The 17103-nt window shown below is 34.4% G+C and overlaps 2 protein-coding genes across 4 annotated transcripts; one reads left to right on the top strand and one right to left on the bottom strand.

Annotated features, from left to right (window-relative positions):
* Positions 1–89: 89 nt before the first annotated feature.
* Positions 90–14997, top strand: LOC311080705 (putative methyltransferase-like protein 25; the record flags this gene model as incomplete). Of its 3 annotated transcripts, none has more annotated exons than XM_084110800.1 (12): positions 90–418; positions 3813–3980; positions 4114–4232; positions 4313–4912; positions 6424–6571; positions 9525–9619; positions 9885–9914; positions 10440–10513; positions 11945–12038; positions 13076–13150; positions 13233–13304; positions 14738–14997. In XM_084110800.1, 12 exons carry the CDS (start codon positions 313–315, stop codon positions 14846–14848), a joined length of 1692 nt encoding a protein of 563 aa, XP_083966926.1. In that variant the 3' UTR covers positions 14849–14997. The 3 variants fall into 3 exon arrangements, 2 of the variants coding, with proteins under 2 accessions (XP_083966926.1, XP_083966925.1); XR_014605683.1 differs by lacking the exon at positions 90–418 and adding an exon at positions 3200–3404 and having other exon boundaries at positions 10440–11847; XM_084110799.1 differs by lacking the exon at positions 90–418 and adding an exon at positions 3200–3404.
* Positions 651–3077, bottom strand: LOC311080719 (thyroid transcription factor 1-associated protein 26 homolog; the record flags this gene model as incomplete). Its single annotated transcript, XM_084110831.1, has 4 exons — positions 651–984; positions 1853–1958; positions 2059–2410; positions 2762–3077. The coding sequence occupies 4 exons, from the start codon at positions 3075–3077 to the stop codon at positions 820–822; spliced, it is 939 nt and encodes a 312-aa protein (XP_083966957.1). The 3' UTR covers positions 651–819.
* Positions 14998–17103: the final 2106 nt, after the last annotated feature.

Consider the following 17103-nt stretch of genomic DNA (forward strand, 5'->3'; position numbering starts at 1 on the left):
TTCAGTGAATATGAATATGAATAGTATATGAATAACATTATGATGAATATGAATAGTAGTTCAAATAGTATTGCCGGCGCCGGCGTGACCTTTCAACGTGATGACGTAGTTCCCTGTCCGTTTGTTGATCAGCTCAATCCGATCTATTGAAGGTAAAAAGTCTATAAATTATATATATATATTTTTTTTAAAATGACCCATCGTTTTGCTAGATAAAAACCTCTTCTTCAGCTCTGATCGCGTACAGCCCGTTTAAACACTTCAAAGACTTTTGAAACTGCATTGATTTGGACTTAAAAACGATGGTAAACAATGACGTTCATTGTTAGAAGAAAAATTCAGAAATGTTTTCCTCAAAAAAACATAATTTCTTTCCCACTGAGGAAAGAAAGACATGGATATCTTGGATGGCATTGGGGTGAGTAAATTATTAGGAAATTTTCATTTTGGGGTGAACTAATCCTTTAAGCAAAACACTATAAACATTTAAAGTTGTTGAAAAAACGGTTAAGCAGTTCAGCTGCTGACAGCATTATCTACCTAAATATAATGAGAAAATGGATTTACCACTCAAATTATTATTAGGCATCACATTTGTCCATAAATGTACTGCCATAGTTATAGTATTTCTTGTGTGCTGTCAGCTTGAATTAGCTTTATGTAAACTTTTATTTAAAAAAAATATACTGTAAAAGAGTTATACAGATTATGTAAAAAAAAAAAAAAAACTCACCCAAAATGCAAATTTTATTGTGTGATGGTGAATTTTTACTTTAAAATGCTTTAAACAACTTGAAACAGTTTTAAGTCTGATGTGAGTTATTTGCGCTGCGCTTGAATCTTTTGCAGCAATAGCTCCATCTGCAGGTTGAGGTTGGGCTGACCCTTCTTGGTTTTTCTCTTCAACAGCTGATATGTTGCTGTTTTCTTTTCCTTGTATTTCTTCAGAGCCTCCTCACGCTGAGATTTATCTTTCAAGAATTCCTACAGAGACACACGTAATAAAACAAGCGTCAATCAAAGAATGTAAGGGTGGTGAAAAAGGTGTATATGACATAATGGATCTTCCTTAAAGGCTTATTAGTTGTTAAAAAGTTAAAAATGTCATCAATTACTCACCCTCATGTCGTTCCAAACCTGTAAGACTTTCGTTTATCTTCAAAATACAGATGAAGATATTTTAAAAGAAATATGAGAAATTCTTGTCCTTGCATTGCATTGCCCCATGTGACTGGTTGTGTGGTCCAGGGTCACATATAAACATTGATCATCGAACATAAACAGAAGCTCAACAGATCCTGCTTGGCGCACGAGAACAAACCTCATTGGTTCTTGCTGAAGCTCAAACGTGCTGCGTAACACAAGAATGAACCTCATTATTTATTTCTCGCATGCTTGAGCTTCTGTTTAACACAACTGATGTGTGAGTTGCTGAATGTTTATATGTGAATAAAATAAATTAAATCCATTCATCATATAATTTTCTCTTCAGAAAATTTTAACTAAAGTTTTACAATCTCTTTATGACCTTTTTGAAGCTCAAAGTGGTAATTGCGTGTCAATGGAGGGACAGAAATCTCTCAAATTTCATTAAAATATCTCCATTTGTGTTACGAAGAAGAACGAAAGTATTGCGGGTTTGGAACAACATGAGGATGAGTAAATGATGACAGAATTTTCATTATTGGGTGAACTATCCCTTTAATGACATCACATGAGATTCATTAAGAAATGGAAAACTCTACAACAATCCCATCATCCTGAGTAAAAGAACTGCATTTGTAGACTCTAGCACTGAGTATACATTTGTTAGATGTAATCATTTTATATTGGCCAGTTTCTGTTGCCTCACCTCTCTTTTTCGTGCACGTTCCTCCTTCATCCTCTCATATTCTTGCTTTGTCTTTTGATACGAAGACATTTTATGCTTCCTTTGAATGAACGGGGCCTTGTGGGAGCTGATGACACAAATCAGGAATGTGGCTTTGCTGATGCAAATGGACTATTATTTGAATATAATACACACACACACACACACACATGTATCTGTTACTGTACCTCTCAGACTGTGTTGTTTTATTAGATGAATCAGGATCAGGGTCGGTAGTTTGGTCAGTCGTTGTGTTTAAGACGTGTTTCTCAGGAGAATCTGAAGAATCCGACCCCATGTTTAGTTCATCATCTGACTCTGTCTCTTTATCCAGTGCTCTTCCTTCACATCTTTTCTTCTTTTTCTCCTGTTCTTCTTCATCTAGTCGTTCTTTTTCAGCCAGGTACAGATGTCTCAGATGCTCGGGATATTTCTCCTCTAACTGAACTTTTGATACTTGATTTTTCTTCCTCTCCTTTCGAAGAAGTTTGTTGTATTCATGCCTTACTTTCTCCTTCCTTTTGAAGGCAAACCCCTGACCTGATGAAGCATGAGTCAGAGATGAGATTCAAACAGAATACATTCACATTTTAGTCCTTTATTATGGATTACGGATCTATTACGCTATTCAAATATACATTATTGTAATTTATTCAAAACATAATTATATTTTCTTTAGAAAATGGTATAAAAAATTCATCATTAATGCAAAGATTACATATCAAAGAACTAGGCACGTGAATAGTACACTAGATTAGTGTACGTTAATATCAGACAGATTTATTTTTATTGAAAATGTGTTTAATTTATGAGTGTTTTCTACATCGAAATACATTTACTTAAAAGTTAAGTATTTACGTTACGTTTATGGATTTAAAGTAAACTACTCACCCTCTTTTAAACTACCATCAAAAACTTTGTTCTCCGGAACCCATTTTCTTTTTCTTTTGGCGTTGTGTGATAAACCACCATGTGAAAATTTGTTATTGAAGTGTTTTCCTCTAAACGGACCTTGACTTTTTGAGTTTTGTTTTACCGGTGCCATGTTTGACGCTAGTATGTGGAATACACGGATGTTTCTCGTGTAGAGACGCACAATAATGACGTGCGTATGGTCGCAAGGCATTACCAGAGAAAGCGCCATTTGTGTGAGGGCAACATGTTCTATTCGCTCATAGAACAAAACGCTGGCGAGTACACCCAACATGGCCGCACATTTGGTCGCTCAGAGGAATCATCTCCTTATTTGACTACTTAGGTCTTAAATACAGAAAATGTGTCAACAGCTGCAGCTCTCATGAAATTCTCACTGTTCTCGGTCCGTGAATAATGGCATTTAATGACCTGCCTATTAAAACTTTAAAAAGGAAAATAGATGAAGTAAAGCGCTTTCTCTCCATATCGCTAAGCATCTCGAATGCGCACACAGTGGACTTTTACACGCGTGATGTTTGGAGCACGTTCATGTGTGTGAGTCCAATAGAAGTGTTGCAGTCTATCAGTTCCACTGATGACCGCACGGGGGCGGTAGAAGGTAAGAAGGACTCAATCTGGAAAAAGAAAAATCGTTTTATTGTTATGCAAAACATTAAAAAAAAATAAAAATTATATCATTTATAAGTTGTGGTTTAATTATGACACTACGCAACATAAGAAACTGCTCAGAATTATAATGACTAATATATGTTTTAATATAATTTTCTTTAACATTTACTCAGAACACTGGATGTATAATTATTTTGTATGTAGTAAAATGACAAAATGGTCTGCGGCAGTATCATTTAATTTGACCAATACTGGTATTTAAAATTATTAATTTGATATAGCCTACCAGTACGTAGTATTTGTACGATACAATATATATTTTATATGTATTGAACTAAAGTGCATTGGACTCTATTTAATCAGCTGTATTTCATAGTAATAGTGTTTTTGCTTTTAGAAAAGGAAAACACCACCTTTGGTTTCTGTAATGCCTCAAAGAAGCTGGTGGACATATCAGCCCTGCTGAGGGCAGCGAAAGCCCACAGTTTCCCGGGTCTGGGGGTGTGTATGCAGCTGGAAGAGCTGATGGAGAATCTGACACTGATATATGGAGACTCTATAGCGGGTAACTGCAGTCAGACCAGAAGCTCTGAAAAGCACATTTAAATTCCATTCTGGATCTTTATTGTGATAATTATGCACGTCACATTCAGGTTATTACAAGGTTATATCTCATGCATTGTCTGTAATTTCCATAGGAGAGTCATCAGGCAAAGTTCCTGTTCCAGATGAGTTTATGAACTGTAAGAAAGCCCATGAGGTGCAGGCAATGTCTGAGGTTGTGGCTAGTTTGGCTGAATGCTGCCGGGTCAAACAGGTAAGAGCATTTAAAATGTAGTTTAGTTAAAATTTTTGTTCTGAATTGCATCTTTTTCATCATCAGTTTCTTCATCTCAGGTGATAGACGTGGGTTCTGGGAAAGGCTACCTGTGCTCCTATCTATCCATGCGGTTTAACCTACAAGTTTTCGGTATCGACTCTTCCAGCACCAACACACATGGAGCTCAGGAGAGGAACAGGAAACTGAAGAAGTTCTCCAAAGCCTATCAGAAACAGAACAGAGCCACTGGGAATCAAGCTTTGGACAGTGAGGATGGGAGTAAACAACACAGCAGAAACTGTGAGAACAGTGATGGCAACACAAACTTTATTAAAAAGGAAAAAGGAAGGTTTGTGGCTCAAGAGGAAACCAGTGATTTATCAAAACAAGTCTCCAGTGATTTCTCCGCTTCAGATAATGCCACATTAGAGCCCAGTGATTGGGATGCAGGAAGCAGCTTCCTCGGCACGCTGTCTCTAGACGTCATAGAGGACGCTTCTCCTCGTGTCCACCCCAGCCAGCTGAGCCTGGAGGAACGAGAGAGGAGGAAGAGGGACAATCTGGAGAGGAAAGCTCGAGAAGGGAGGAGGAACGACAGCGACAGCAGCCTGTTTTCCCCTCTGACCTCATACGTCACTGCAGAAACTGAACTCAAGACGCTGATCACAGAGCTGGAGGTGAGTGGATGTCAGAACACACACGCTTTCAACGAACCAGGGGAGAAAACTAGTGTAATAATAATAATAATTTAAAATTCACTGTAACATAATTAATAATACATTTTAGAATTATTAAGGGTTATTAGGGTTTTATTAGGTTAATTATTAGGTTTCCACCAAGGGAGGAAAAATAGTGTAATAATAATTTATAATTCACTATACTACTAAAGTTAGAAACCCTTATGTCCATAAATGAATTTAAAACTACTGTAAAGAGTGTTGTGATGGAGACATGTTCTTGTTTTTCTTAAGAGTCTCATTGTGTTTTATATTTTTATTTTTAACATTTTTGTACTTCTTTTATCGTGAAAATGTAATTTGGTGTTTGTTATGTATGCATTTGTTGTGATTTGGCTGCTACCTTGGCCAGGTCTCTCTTGTAAAAGAGATTCTGAATCTCAATGGGACCTCCTGGTTAAATAAAGGTATAATAAAAAATAAAAATACTATAATAATAATAATAGATTTTAGAATTAATAAAGGGGTTTCAACCAAGGGAGAATTTAAAAAAATATATAAAATAACAACATCAACAACAATAATAATGATAATAATGTATTATTCATTTAAAAATAAAACAAAATGTATAATAATGAAAATACTAAAATTAAACAATTATTACATTTATTAAATCTATTGACTTTTACATTTATTAAATCTATAGTTTTACCAGTTGTAAAACTTATTAAATCAATTGTTTATTTAATTCATTATTTAATAATAATAGTTATTATTATTATTATTTATGAAATGTATTATTTTATAATAAATGATCAATTATTGTTGTTCATTTATTAAATTAATTATTTCCTTCATTATTTAATACGTTTTGTTATTATTATTAATAAATAATGAGTTAAGTAAATAATTGATTTAGTATATTTGTCAATTTAAATATAATTTAACTATATTATCATTGTAATTATTACTACTGCAACTACAACTACTTATGAACAAATAAACTATTATTATTATTAAATAAAGAATTTGTCTTTTTGAGTCTTATATAGCTGCATTTGTATTTTATTAACCTAAAAAACTAGCTGAAGCTGTGTTTTTTCATACTTTTTGAAGCATTTGGATCATGATAAAACTTTATTTTTTCATTGCGAATGTGTTGTGAATTCATTTCATATGATATTCTCTAAGGATCAAATAATGTATGTGTACTAAACTCATATAATAGCACAAGAGACATGCTATGCTGCAATAGTTGTCCAGCTGTGGGCTTTGATTATAGAGCAGAAGTTGTATCATTGCTATTACAGCTCAGCGAGACGCCTGCGATTATCCTAATCATGTTAATTAGGTGAAATTGAGCTCAAGAATGGAGAGGGACTTGGATATGTCCATAGCAAATTATTTATGATCAATGAGAGATGGCAAACGATCTGTGTTGATTTCACCAAATTACCCTTTTCTCTCTCTCTCTCTTTCTCTCTCTCCCTCTTTCTCTGGCCGGTACCCAGGATGCAGTTCTGGTTGGCCTGCATACGTGTGGAGATTTGGCTCCCAGCACTCTGCGGATGTTTGGGGCCAAACAGGAGCTGCGGGCCGTTTGCAGTGTGGGCTGCTGCTACCACCTGCTTTCTGAAGAGTTTGATGAGGACAGACAGGGTAAGAACACTTCCTGTCCCACACACACGTGAACAGATCAGTCTCTGTCAAACTGGGTGCCCAAAATCTTCAAACAAGATAAGATGTGTGGAATTTTAGTTCTTTGCATAATGTTCTTTCCAGCAATGTGCAGCCCTGTGCTAATCCTGGATAAAAAAATATTGAACAATAATTAATTTAGAATTAGAATAAATAATTTATTATTATTGTTATTATTATAACATGTATTAATGATTTTATAAAGAGTTATTGTGGTTGTTGCTTGTTTATTAAATCACTAATTTAATAATTATAATTATAATTTACTTGTAACATCCTAATAATTAACATCCATAATAATAACATAATATTCTGCATTTATATACCATCATAATAATAATAATTATTAAATAATTTGACATTCTTTTGTAGCCCTGGGCCAATCCTGAGTCAAATAATAAATTGTTTTTATTTATGAAGTAAATTCAATATTTAATTAATAAGTTCATTAATTTCATTGTATATTTGATTATGTAATAATAACATTTGTTAGTATTACCGGTATTAATATATATATATTTTTAATTATAAATATAATTATTATGTAATATAAAAATATGAATACTTAATAATAATAATAAATATTATTATTAGGTATTCATATTTTTAAATAATTAATTAAATTTGACATTCTTTTGCAGCCCTGGGTCAATTCTGGGTCAAATAATGTAAAACAACAACAATGTATTATTCAATATAAAACAGTGATTAATACATTTATAACAAAATAATAATAATAATAATTATTATTATTTTCATTATTGCTTATAAAATGTTTTATTTTTCAATGAATAATTAATTGTTGTTTATTTATTAAATAAATGCAATTTTTCATTATAATTGTATTATTTAATAATAATGCTTGTTATTATTATTGATATAATGGTGACTTTCGTTGTATGGACAAAAAACACGGATGATTTCAAAATATCTTCTTTTGTGTTCTGCAGATGAAATTAAGAATTGCCATTTTAGGTGAACTATCCCTTTAAGAAAATGGTGCTAGTCCCAAGAGACCATGTGGTTTCTGTCGGTCGCTCTCTGTCTTTCCCCTTCTCTTAGATACTTCTTCTTAGTCAATAATGATTGAGTGCCTGCAAAATATGATATTTTGAACACATAATTACTGTCGATTGAGTCAGTGTCCAAGGCTATGAAGCACAGCAGGACTACAATAATGTCTCATTGTCTTTTAAAGCCTGGTGATCACATCACAGACTCTCGATTGCTACAGGGACAGAGCTAAAACACATGAAGTGTGTTCAAATGTTGGACTGACATCACAAACACTCTCCCTCTCCACACACAGTCTGTTTGATCTCACTAAATCAAGAAGAGTCCGTACAACATGTGGCGTTTTCAGCATGATGATGTCAGAGTTTTCAGGGCTTCGGCGGCTCGCTTTACAAGCGCGTTTGTTCTGAAGAAGAAACACTACGGAGTGAAACAAATGCAGTTCCAATGGAAATACACAATGTGCCTTTTAGTCTAAAATACCTGGCATGATTACAGCATCATGCTGTGCGTTTAAAGGCGAAGTGTGTAATTGTTGTGCCACTAGCGGCACCCCACAGAGTTACAAAGATTTTGCACTGAGTTTTGCTTGCCTGATCACAATTAACAGCCTAATACTTTTTCTGTGGTGTCTCTGCAAAGGCCCTGCATTTGCTTCAAAAGACTTCAAAAGAGCCCATGCAATGTCTCCTACTGAAACAGGAAACAGGAAGTCCCGTCCACAAACGTCATTAGTCAAGCAGTCAACCTGTGAATGGCTTACTTACAGTTGTATCTGCGCCTAAAATTGGTATTTTCATCAAAGAAATGACACACATCAGCTTTAAACCCTGTTTTATTGGGGAACCCACAAACTCAAACTGAAGATCCTCACGTTTAAAGCCTCACAGTGATTGGTCGAATTAAGACAGTGTTAAAGTTATGAAATCTAATGTCAGTGTTGCACACGGTCCTTCTCTCTGTCCATTTTATTATACACAGCTCGTTCTGTTTCACTCACACACACGTTTGTTTCACTATATTAGTGAGGAAATTGCATAGACTTCCATTGATTTTATATCCGGTTAATGGTATTTATATGTTTTGGCTGATTTGTATGCTTCTCTTAACTAGTAAGGACCAGTGAAATATCCTCACTAGTCTGCTGTCATAATATTTCAGGACATTTGGCCCTCAAGTATAGCCAAACCTGTACACACACACACACACACATATTTCAGGCCTGTGCTGGACTCTGGATCCTGTTCAGTTTGGCATGGTTTAGATTAGCATGATATCTGGAATAAACAGTGTTTATCTGCACCACGAATAGGCCTCGTACCACAGTATGGGTCTCGTTTGAATGGCATGTGCTCAACAGGTTCTTATCCACAAAATGTTCAGTGTTTAGAAATCTGCTTTAGTTTTGACATACGCTAAAAAGTTTGGGGTTGGCACGATTTTTAATGTTTTTAAAAGAAGTCTCTTATGCTCCCTAAGTCTGTTTATATTTGATTAAAAAATACCGTAAAAACAGCAATATTTTAAAATATTATTACAATAACTTCTTTATTTTAATATATTTTCAAAGGTAATTTATTCCTATGATCAAAGCTGAATTTTCAGCATTATTACTCCTGTCTTCAGTGTCACATGATCCTTCAGAAAACATTCTAATGCTGATTTGGTGCTCAAGAAAAAAATCTTATTATCAGTGTATCAGTGGGAAAAGATTTTTTGATAAAATAGAAAGTTCAATACAACAGCTTTTATTTGAAATACACATCTTTTTTGATCAATTTTAATGTATCCTTGCTGAATAAAAGGCTAATAAAAATCTTACAGACCCCAAACTTTTGAACGGTAGTTAATGTAAAAAAGATGTTTGATTCTTCTTCTCTGTTTTTTTGGTGTGGGCCAGGGTGTGTCAGTGGTGTGTGTGGTTTCCCCATGAGTCAGTATCTGAAGGATCAGGCCTGTTTCTGTGGTCGAAACGCCAGGATGTCAGCATGTCTCGTAAGTCTGCCTCACACGTCACGAAAACATCTCACGTTGCCCACGCATCATAAACCACATCCTTTGCTTATTAGATAAATGTTATAAAAAATGTATTTATGATAATCAGGTGATTTTTCTTGTAAGATGAACACAGTGTATCTGCCATTAAACTAAAAGCAACTATCAAATCATGTCACAATGTGTTTAGTTATCACATTCAAGCTTGTTTCCAGCAGGCTTGACTAATATTGAGCTCTTCACAAACTAATTTCCCCCCTCTCAGGCTCTGGAGAGGGTGTCTGCCGGAGGAGGGGTGAGTACTTGATTGTGTCATATCATATTAATATTAATATTTCAATTAAAATCCCAATTCGCCTGTAAGATTTGCATATAAGGAGGACAGTCTCTTGCAACCAGAGCTGTTTGCACAGCTGATCATAATGTCTTGGTCAGGCTTGAATGCCAGAACGTACAGCATATGCGGCTTTGCATATTTATGTGATTTAATTAGACGCACTGTGTATTTTAATTAGATATTTTTCTCGATTAAAAATGAATGAAAGTTCAGAGGTGAAGCGGCCAGCACGTACGATCTCTTTGTGCTGTCTTCCGCACGGCTGATTGTTTGTATGACATAATTGTAATGGAAAATATGACACAATCTGTTTTTAAAGTTGCCACAAATGGGACAAACATTTCAAATGATGTTATTAAAAACACAAATAAGTAAGCAAACATAAGTATGCATTGCATAAATAAGTAAAAACAGGCAAAATCAGTTTTGAAATGAAACAAAATTGTTTGGACTGATGTTAACAGGGTTTCTTGACTCTTACAGCTGCCTATGGAGTCGCTTTTTTATCGGGCGGTTCTTCATGTTATTTTACAGGATCACTACGATTGCTTTAAAAGGTATCCATCATATGTACCACCATTGATTTTATGTCATATTTATAGCATGCTAGATTTGTTTTGTTACTGTGCATGATATTGACAATAATAGCTCTGTTTGTTTGAAGGCTTTTAGATGCATGTAAACATCTGGAAAAACCAACTGTTGCCACAGTAAATTTTCATCATTTAAAGAGCCCCTGTTATGCTTTTTCGGATAGTATCGTTCATGTAGTGTTATATACAGCTCTGTTTGTGAATGTAAAAGGTCTGCATATTTTTTTTAAAGATGAAAGTTCAGGCCTGAAATGAGTCTACAGAGGTTTGTAACAAATTTGCATAATGCCAGCCTATGATCTTCATTGGCTGCCGGCGAACAACGTCTACTTCGACCCGCCCTCAAACACTGTAGTTGAAGATGATGACTGGAAGAGTTTAGTTTGTGTTGTCGACATGTTGAGAAGATGCTGCTTTCTGTGCTGCGAAAGCAAATCCTCTTTGCATGCACTTCCAACTTCCGTTTCCAATAGACCAATCACAACAGACTAGGCCATCTGACCAATCAGAGCAGAGTAGGCCGTCTGACCAATCAGAGCAGAGTAGGTTCTCGAAAAGGAGGGTTGAGAGAGACTGAATCTTTTATCGAACGTTTCAGACACAGTGAGAAAAGAGGTGATGCTGCAGTGTGTATTATGAGAAAGTTAAAGTGTTTTTTGACCTTGGATGCATGTAAACGCACTGTAGGACACCTCCAAAACTAAATTAGGAACCTTTGAAATGGCATAACAGGGGCACTTCAACCAAGTATTAGAGGTTTGGCGGTTAATTATAGTACAATGCCGAACCCTAAAAATGTGTTTGCTGTCCTAGATTTGAAAACACTCGAAACACACACCCCGGACCCCCTGATGAGCCACTCTCAGTGTGAAACGCACACGATGACAAATATTAAGCTCCCTCACTGACGCCCTTCCCCTCACAAACACCAGGATCAGATATCTCATCGACAGCACTCTCACCACATCATCTGCTCATTAGACAGAAAACAACCGCCTGTCTTTGTTTAAGTCGCCGGAGAGCTTTAGTAAACTGGAGGAGAGAATAAAGAGGCTCCAGATTCCCTCCGGTCCTTCCTTCCTTTTGCGGAGGCTGATAAACGTTTATCGAGATATTTGATCATGACTGTACTGAGCAGATCTGATTCAGTGATGACTGATGCTCATGAGTCAAACCCTAAAGCCCTGTTTTCAATTTTTTATTTAACTCCTGTGAGTCAAAGCCAAACCATCAGGTTACGGTAATGTGCAAGTCAACAAGGAGTGCAAAGTTCACCCTCTGCATGTGACTTACTGTATGTACGTTAATATCAGTCTCTAAACTACTTCAGAAATCAATTCAACTTTATGTTAGTTTATTTTTGATATGATGCAGTGTTTTATTTCCTATTGGCAGTGAGAAACGTGTTGGGAACGTGTACTCCAAAGCCTCTTCGTTTGTGGACTACGTCAGGCGGGCACTTAGGAAGCTGGATCTGGATGAGACTAAAGTAATAACCAATTGTTCTCATATTACATTTAATGTTTTGTTAGTCTGCCCACATGCATCTGAATTACACCACAATGAAACTAATGAGATAAACAGACTAAAGTATGTTTGACAAGTAGGGAAATATGGGCACAGAGAGCAAGACACTATTAAAAAGGCATTAGCAGGCCCAGACGATATCAGTGTAACCTGATTTAAAAAAAAATATATATATATATATATATTTAAAGTTATTTAAATATTTTATAAAACATTTGTACAAAAAAAATCATATGTATATGTACAATTAATATAAATACATTAAATATAATATATTCATGTATGTTTTTATATAAATGAAATATTTCATGTTTTTAAATTTGTTTTAAATTTTTTTATTTATTTAAATTATTTAATTTTTGCTTATTGTAATATTTTAATTATATATATATATATATATATAAATATATATATATATATATATATATATATATATATATATATATATATATATATATAAACTTGTATTAGTCTTTAGTTTATATGAATACATTAAATATAATATATATTGGATATTTGTATATAAATGAAATATAACATGTATTTAAAATAGAAAATTGTTTAAATTGTATTTGACAAAACTATGTTTGTCTATATTTGAACTATATTTGTAATATTTAAAATTTAATTTTTATAATTTTATATTTATAAATTAATCTTTTCAAATTTTATATAACAATTTTAATATAACAAAATAGTACATATATATTTAAAATAGAAAATTATTTTAATTACAAAATTGTGTGTATATATGTGCTTGCTACAGCAAATATTATATAAATATTTGTATATAAATATTATACTGTTCATGTATTTATATATTTATATATATATTTTTATTTAAATTAAAAATATACATTTAATGTTTATTTCATATTATTTAATTATTGTTTATTTTGTAATATTTTTTATTTTTTTAGGTCCTGGTTGGTGAGTAGGACATGATCTCGTTCCTTTATTGATATAAAACCATTAAATCCATATGTCTTGTTCTCTCAGCTATCTGATGGCGATATTCAGAGCTATCATGATCGCTACACACCCAGGATGAATGAGATGATTGCTTTTAACATGGTGAGCGTCATAGAAAGTTGTATGTCTATTATTTTTTCATACCCTATATCAGTCTGTCTCATGCTGTTTTCATCTTCCTCAGTTGAAAGTAACCTTGGCTCCATGTATAGAGGGTCTCATCCTCCTGGACCGACTTTGCTACTTGAAAGAGCAGGTAAAAAAACCCAATTGTCAGGGCAGATAACATAGTAGTTGTCCAGTTTACCCACAGTTGTATATTTACCCCCTATTTGTCCGTGTTAAGATGGTAATCCTCATATAACTGTGTGGGGCTTTTGTTTCAGGCTTTACTTCAGAGCCACAGCACACATTTCCCTAATCAAAAACTTTTACAAACAGACATTAGCCACATTTAGCAGCTCCAAAACAGTCAAAAAATGGTTTTAAAGGATTTTAGCATACAGGAGTTCAGAGGTTTTAAGTTACACCTCCATTTCCCTCTTGCCCTTTGAACATAAAACCTCAAACCTCCTCGCGACGACAGTCAGGAGTATCAGACTCAGCCATCTGTGAAGATTGTTAGACTGAAAATTCAGAGCATGACAAAATCATTTTGTTTATCGTCACAAAACAGTGACAGCAAGTTTCTGTGGGAGTAATTTCCACATAATCTTACAGGGTTCACTTATCAGTCATGTAATGTAAAGCAAGTAAAACCTCTCCTGTGTTAGATCTGTGCGTTTTTTTTGTGTATGTCAGACATTAAAGGGGTTGGTAACATGATAAGGATTGACATCGACGGCTCTATGAACCACATTGAAATCAGGGTACGCTTTAGAATTTGGGCTATGGATGGTTTTATCCTGTATTATAAATCATTTCACAACATCATACTCTGGGTGTTCTGCCAAGAATATTAATGTGCTTTGGTCAGTGATTGTAGAAATCTGTAATATGGATTAATTTGGATTAAAACAGTCTTCAGTTAAGATGATTATTGGAACTGAACAAAATACTCTTTTTACTTACGGATATTCTTGGAACTGAACATAAATGACGGTTCATCTAAAATAATATACTCTGACTGGATATATATAAGCACAGACAGGGTTGAAAACCAGTATAATTTGATTCATGAACGATCTGATCTTATGATCTAATTGTTTTTAGTGAATCAAAAACCAGCTATTAGTCCGATTCCCAAATTAATGAGTCTTATGAGTCTCTTCTTTTTAGGGAATCAGATATATACAGCATGACCAGTGTATTTTGATTCCTGAACAAATGATTCTTTTGAACTGATTCTTGTTATTAAATCAAAAATATACAACACAACCAGTGTATTCTCACTGCCGAACAATTAATACGTATAAGTCGGTTGTTTTTAGTGAATCAAAACCACGTATAGCCTGATTGATTGTAAGTCATGATCCCTGATTTTTATATTGAGAAAAACCTCATGCATGCAGATTTATACCTTAAGTATTGAATAAATAAATATTGAAATCTACGAATGGATTTCTACGGAGCCCCTAAAGGGACATGGTTTCCTCCCATCTCAAATATTTTCCATCACCATGTCCCTTTAGGGGCTCCGTAGATTTTTAGAGTGTCATAATTCATTCTTAACTGTCTCTTTCCTTACAGGAGAATGTTTCTCATTCTGCGCTGGTTCAGCTCTTTGACCCCCTCCAGTCCCCGAGATGTTATGCAGTTATTGGAATAAAGGAATCTACAGTTGGTAGTCCTGCTGTTTAATGTAATATATTGATTTAATTTTAATGTATTATTTTGATACAACTTTATAGTTTTTATTTTCCATTATTAAATATTTTGTTTTTAAAGTCCATATTCTAAATTAATTGTTGTCGATTTTTCAAACCAACAATAAAAATATTCTTTTACAATTTTTTCTCGATCGCTAACACAATTCATGAAACAATTCACCATTTTCTCACAACTATAAACATAATCTCTAAACTACACACTAACATGTACAAATACACAGACTCATGCACTGCCTATTGAACACTAATAAGATCAATTCAAAACACTATTACAAAAACTTTTGGCAATCACAAATCATTTTGCAAGTCAATGTCTAGGAATTACAGGAAGGAATTGCAGGATTTTCATTACAGTCAAGAGTTCCTACAGTAGATGGAAATACAAATACGAAATAATTGAATATGAACTCAGTATGCAACACAAAACAGTATACTGATGACCCTGTAGGCCGATGGACTTTCTTTGTATTTCATCAGGAACAATTTTTTCTCTTTCTCTTCCTTTGTGTCCCACCACTAGGATTCATTTTCCAAAGCACATAATCACCCGTGGCCCTGTTTATATTATCCTGAGATTCTGATTGGTGTGTATTCAGTTTTGCTTACACATGGATAAATGTATGCTATTTTAGTTCGCATTGTGATAACTTGAGTTAATTATATTGTGTACTTGTGTTTTCTGAATGAGAGCATGGTTAAATTAGGTGGGTTTTTTTTGTAGAGTTTTGCAGAAATTGGAACGTCTGTGAAAACAGATAGTTTTGAGAAATGTCTTTGTTTCGAGAACTGATTTGTTTGAATAGTTTGGGAAATTGGGCCAACAGAATCAGTTATAATGATTTAGCAATCGAGAAATCTATGTAATTATATTTTACAAAAAAGATCTAAAATATAAATTATGTTGAAATAGGGTCGGTTCACAGTAAATTAAAAGCAGTTTTGAATTAATTCCAGCTGCTCCAAAAACCTGGCTGTATAAGTCTCTGGATCGGTTCAGTTATGATGCATAACGGATCGGTCTGCAGCTTAAAGCAGAAAGATATAGTGATCAATGGGATGCAGAACGTTGCTTTTAGTGTTCATTAGTCTGACTGGTTTATAAATCAGCCTTTAGCCGGCTATACGAGGACATCAGTCACACTTGGGACGTCTTGTGCTTCCACTTATTTAACACACCATTAATATTAATCAGACATAGAGCTCTTCATTATTTTTAGCCGTTCTCCTGTCTTGCATGTTTTAGTTAATATTCATAAATGAAACACCTCGAGGTTGCTGTTGTCTTAACTTGATTGATTAACTTGATAAGACCATTTAAGAACTATAGCAGCACTTAAGGCACAAAGTGCATTTGTTTTACTTGCTCAAACTACTATATTTTATGTTACTATTTATGTGTTTGCTCCTATCTTAAGAGAATAGAGAATTCAAAACCTGCAAGGAGACCTCTTGGGTTTGTTGATAATTATGGTTTGTCTGTCATACTTTTTGAGCAATATGGTTTCATACTGTATGTGATAGCTATGCACTTCCAAGTGGCAAAAGTGGTTACTGAAAACCTGTTGAACTCCTTCTGAAACATTAACAAATCAATGTGACTTACTGAATGTGTAAATGAGCTTTTACAGACTCCGTTGTAACAATATTTTTTTAATTATAAGTCATTGTTTATTGAATTCAAACAGTAGGGTAAATATTTGAGGAAAGTTTCTGTCAGAGAAAGTAGGCCACGTTGCTAAGCCTTGCATGCAAATCCTGTTTCTAATGACTTTTCCTTCTCTAACAGATCCACATCCATTCATCATGGTACCACTTGACCAGAACAATGCAACTTATTTCTGGAAAAATAGACGCCATTAGTGTGTCTGTGTGGAGATAAGCATGGTTACACACTGACACTGCAGCACTTGAGCCTGAACTTCATGGAGTGTGTTGGGGCCGGTCTAACACTATGCCAAAATGAGTCTGTTGACCATTCGCATATGTTTCTATCATGAATTCATCTTTTTAGCGGATGCATTGTGCCATATCCTGTTCTGCGTCTAAATTAGAGAAAGGAAAAGCTTCAGGATAATGACATGATGCACTCCAAAACATCTCTTTGAGACAGAAATAGCAAAGCGATGGGAAACCAGTTTACTCACTCCCTTATTTCCTGAAATTTTGCTTCTTTTCTTTTTCTTTGCATGCAAGGGAGGTTGAGGAAATGCTTCTCTATCGTCACCA

The sequence above is a fragment of the Abramis brama genome (genome assembly GCF_963993115.1).
Source record: "Abramis brama genome assembly, chromosome: 4".
Taxonomy (NCBI): Eukaryota; Metazoa; Chordata; class Actinopteri; order Cypriniformes; family Leuciscidae; genus Abramis; species Abramis brama.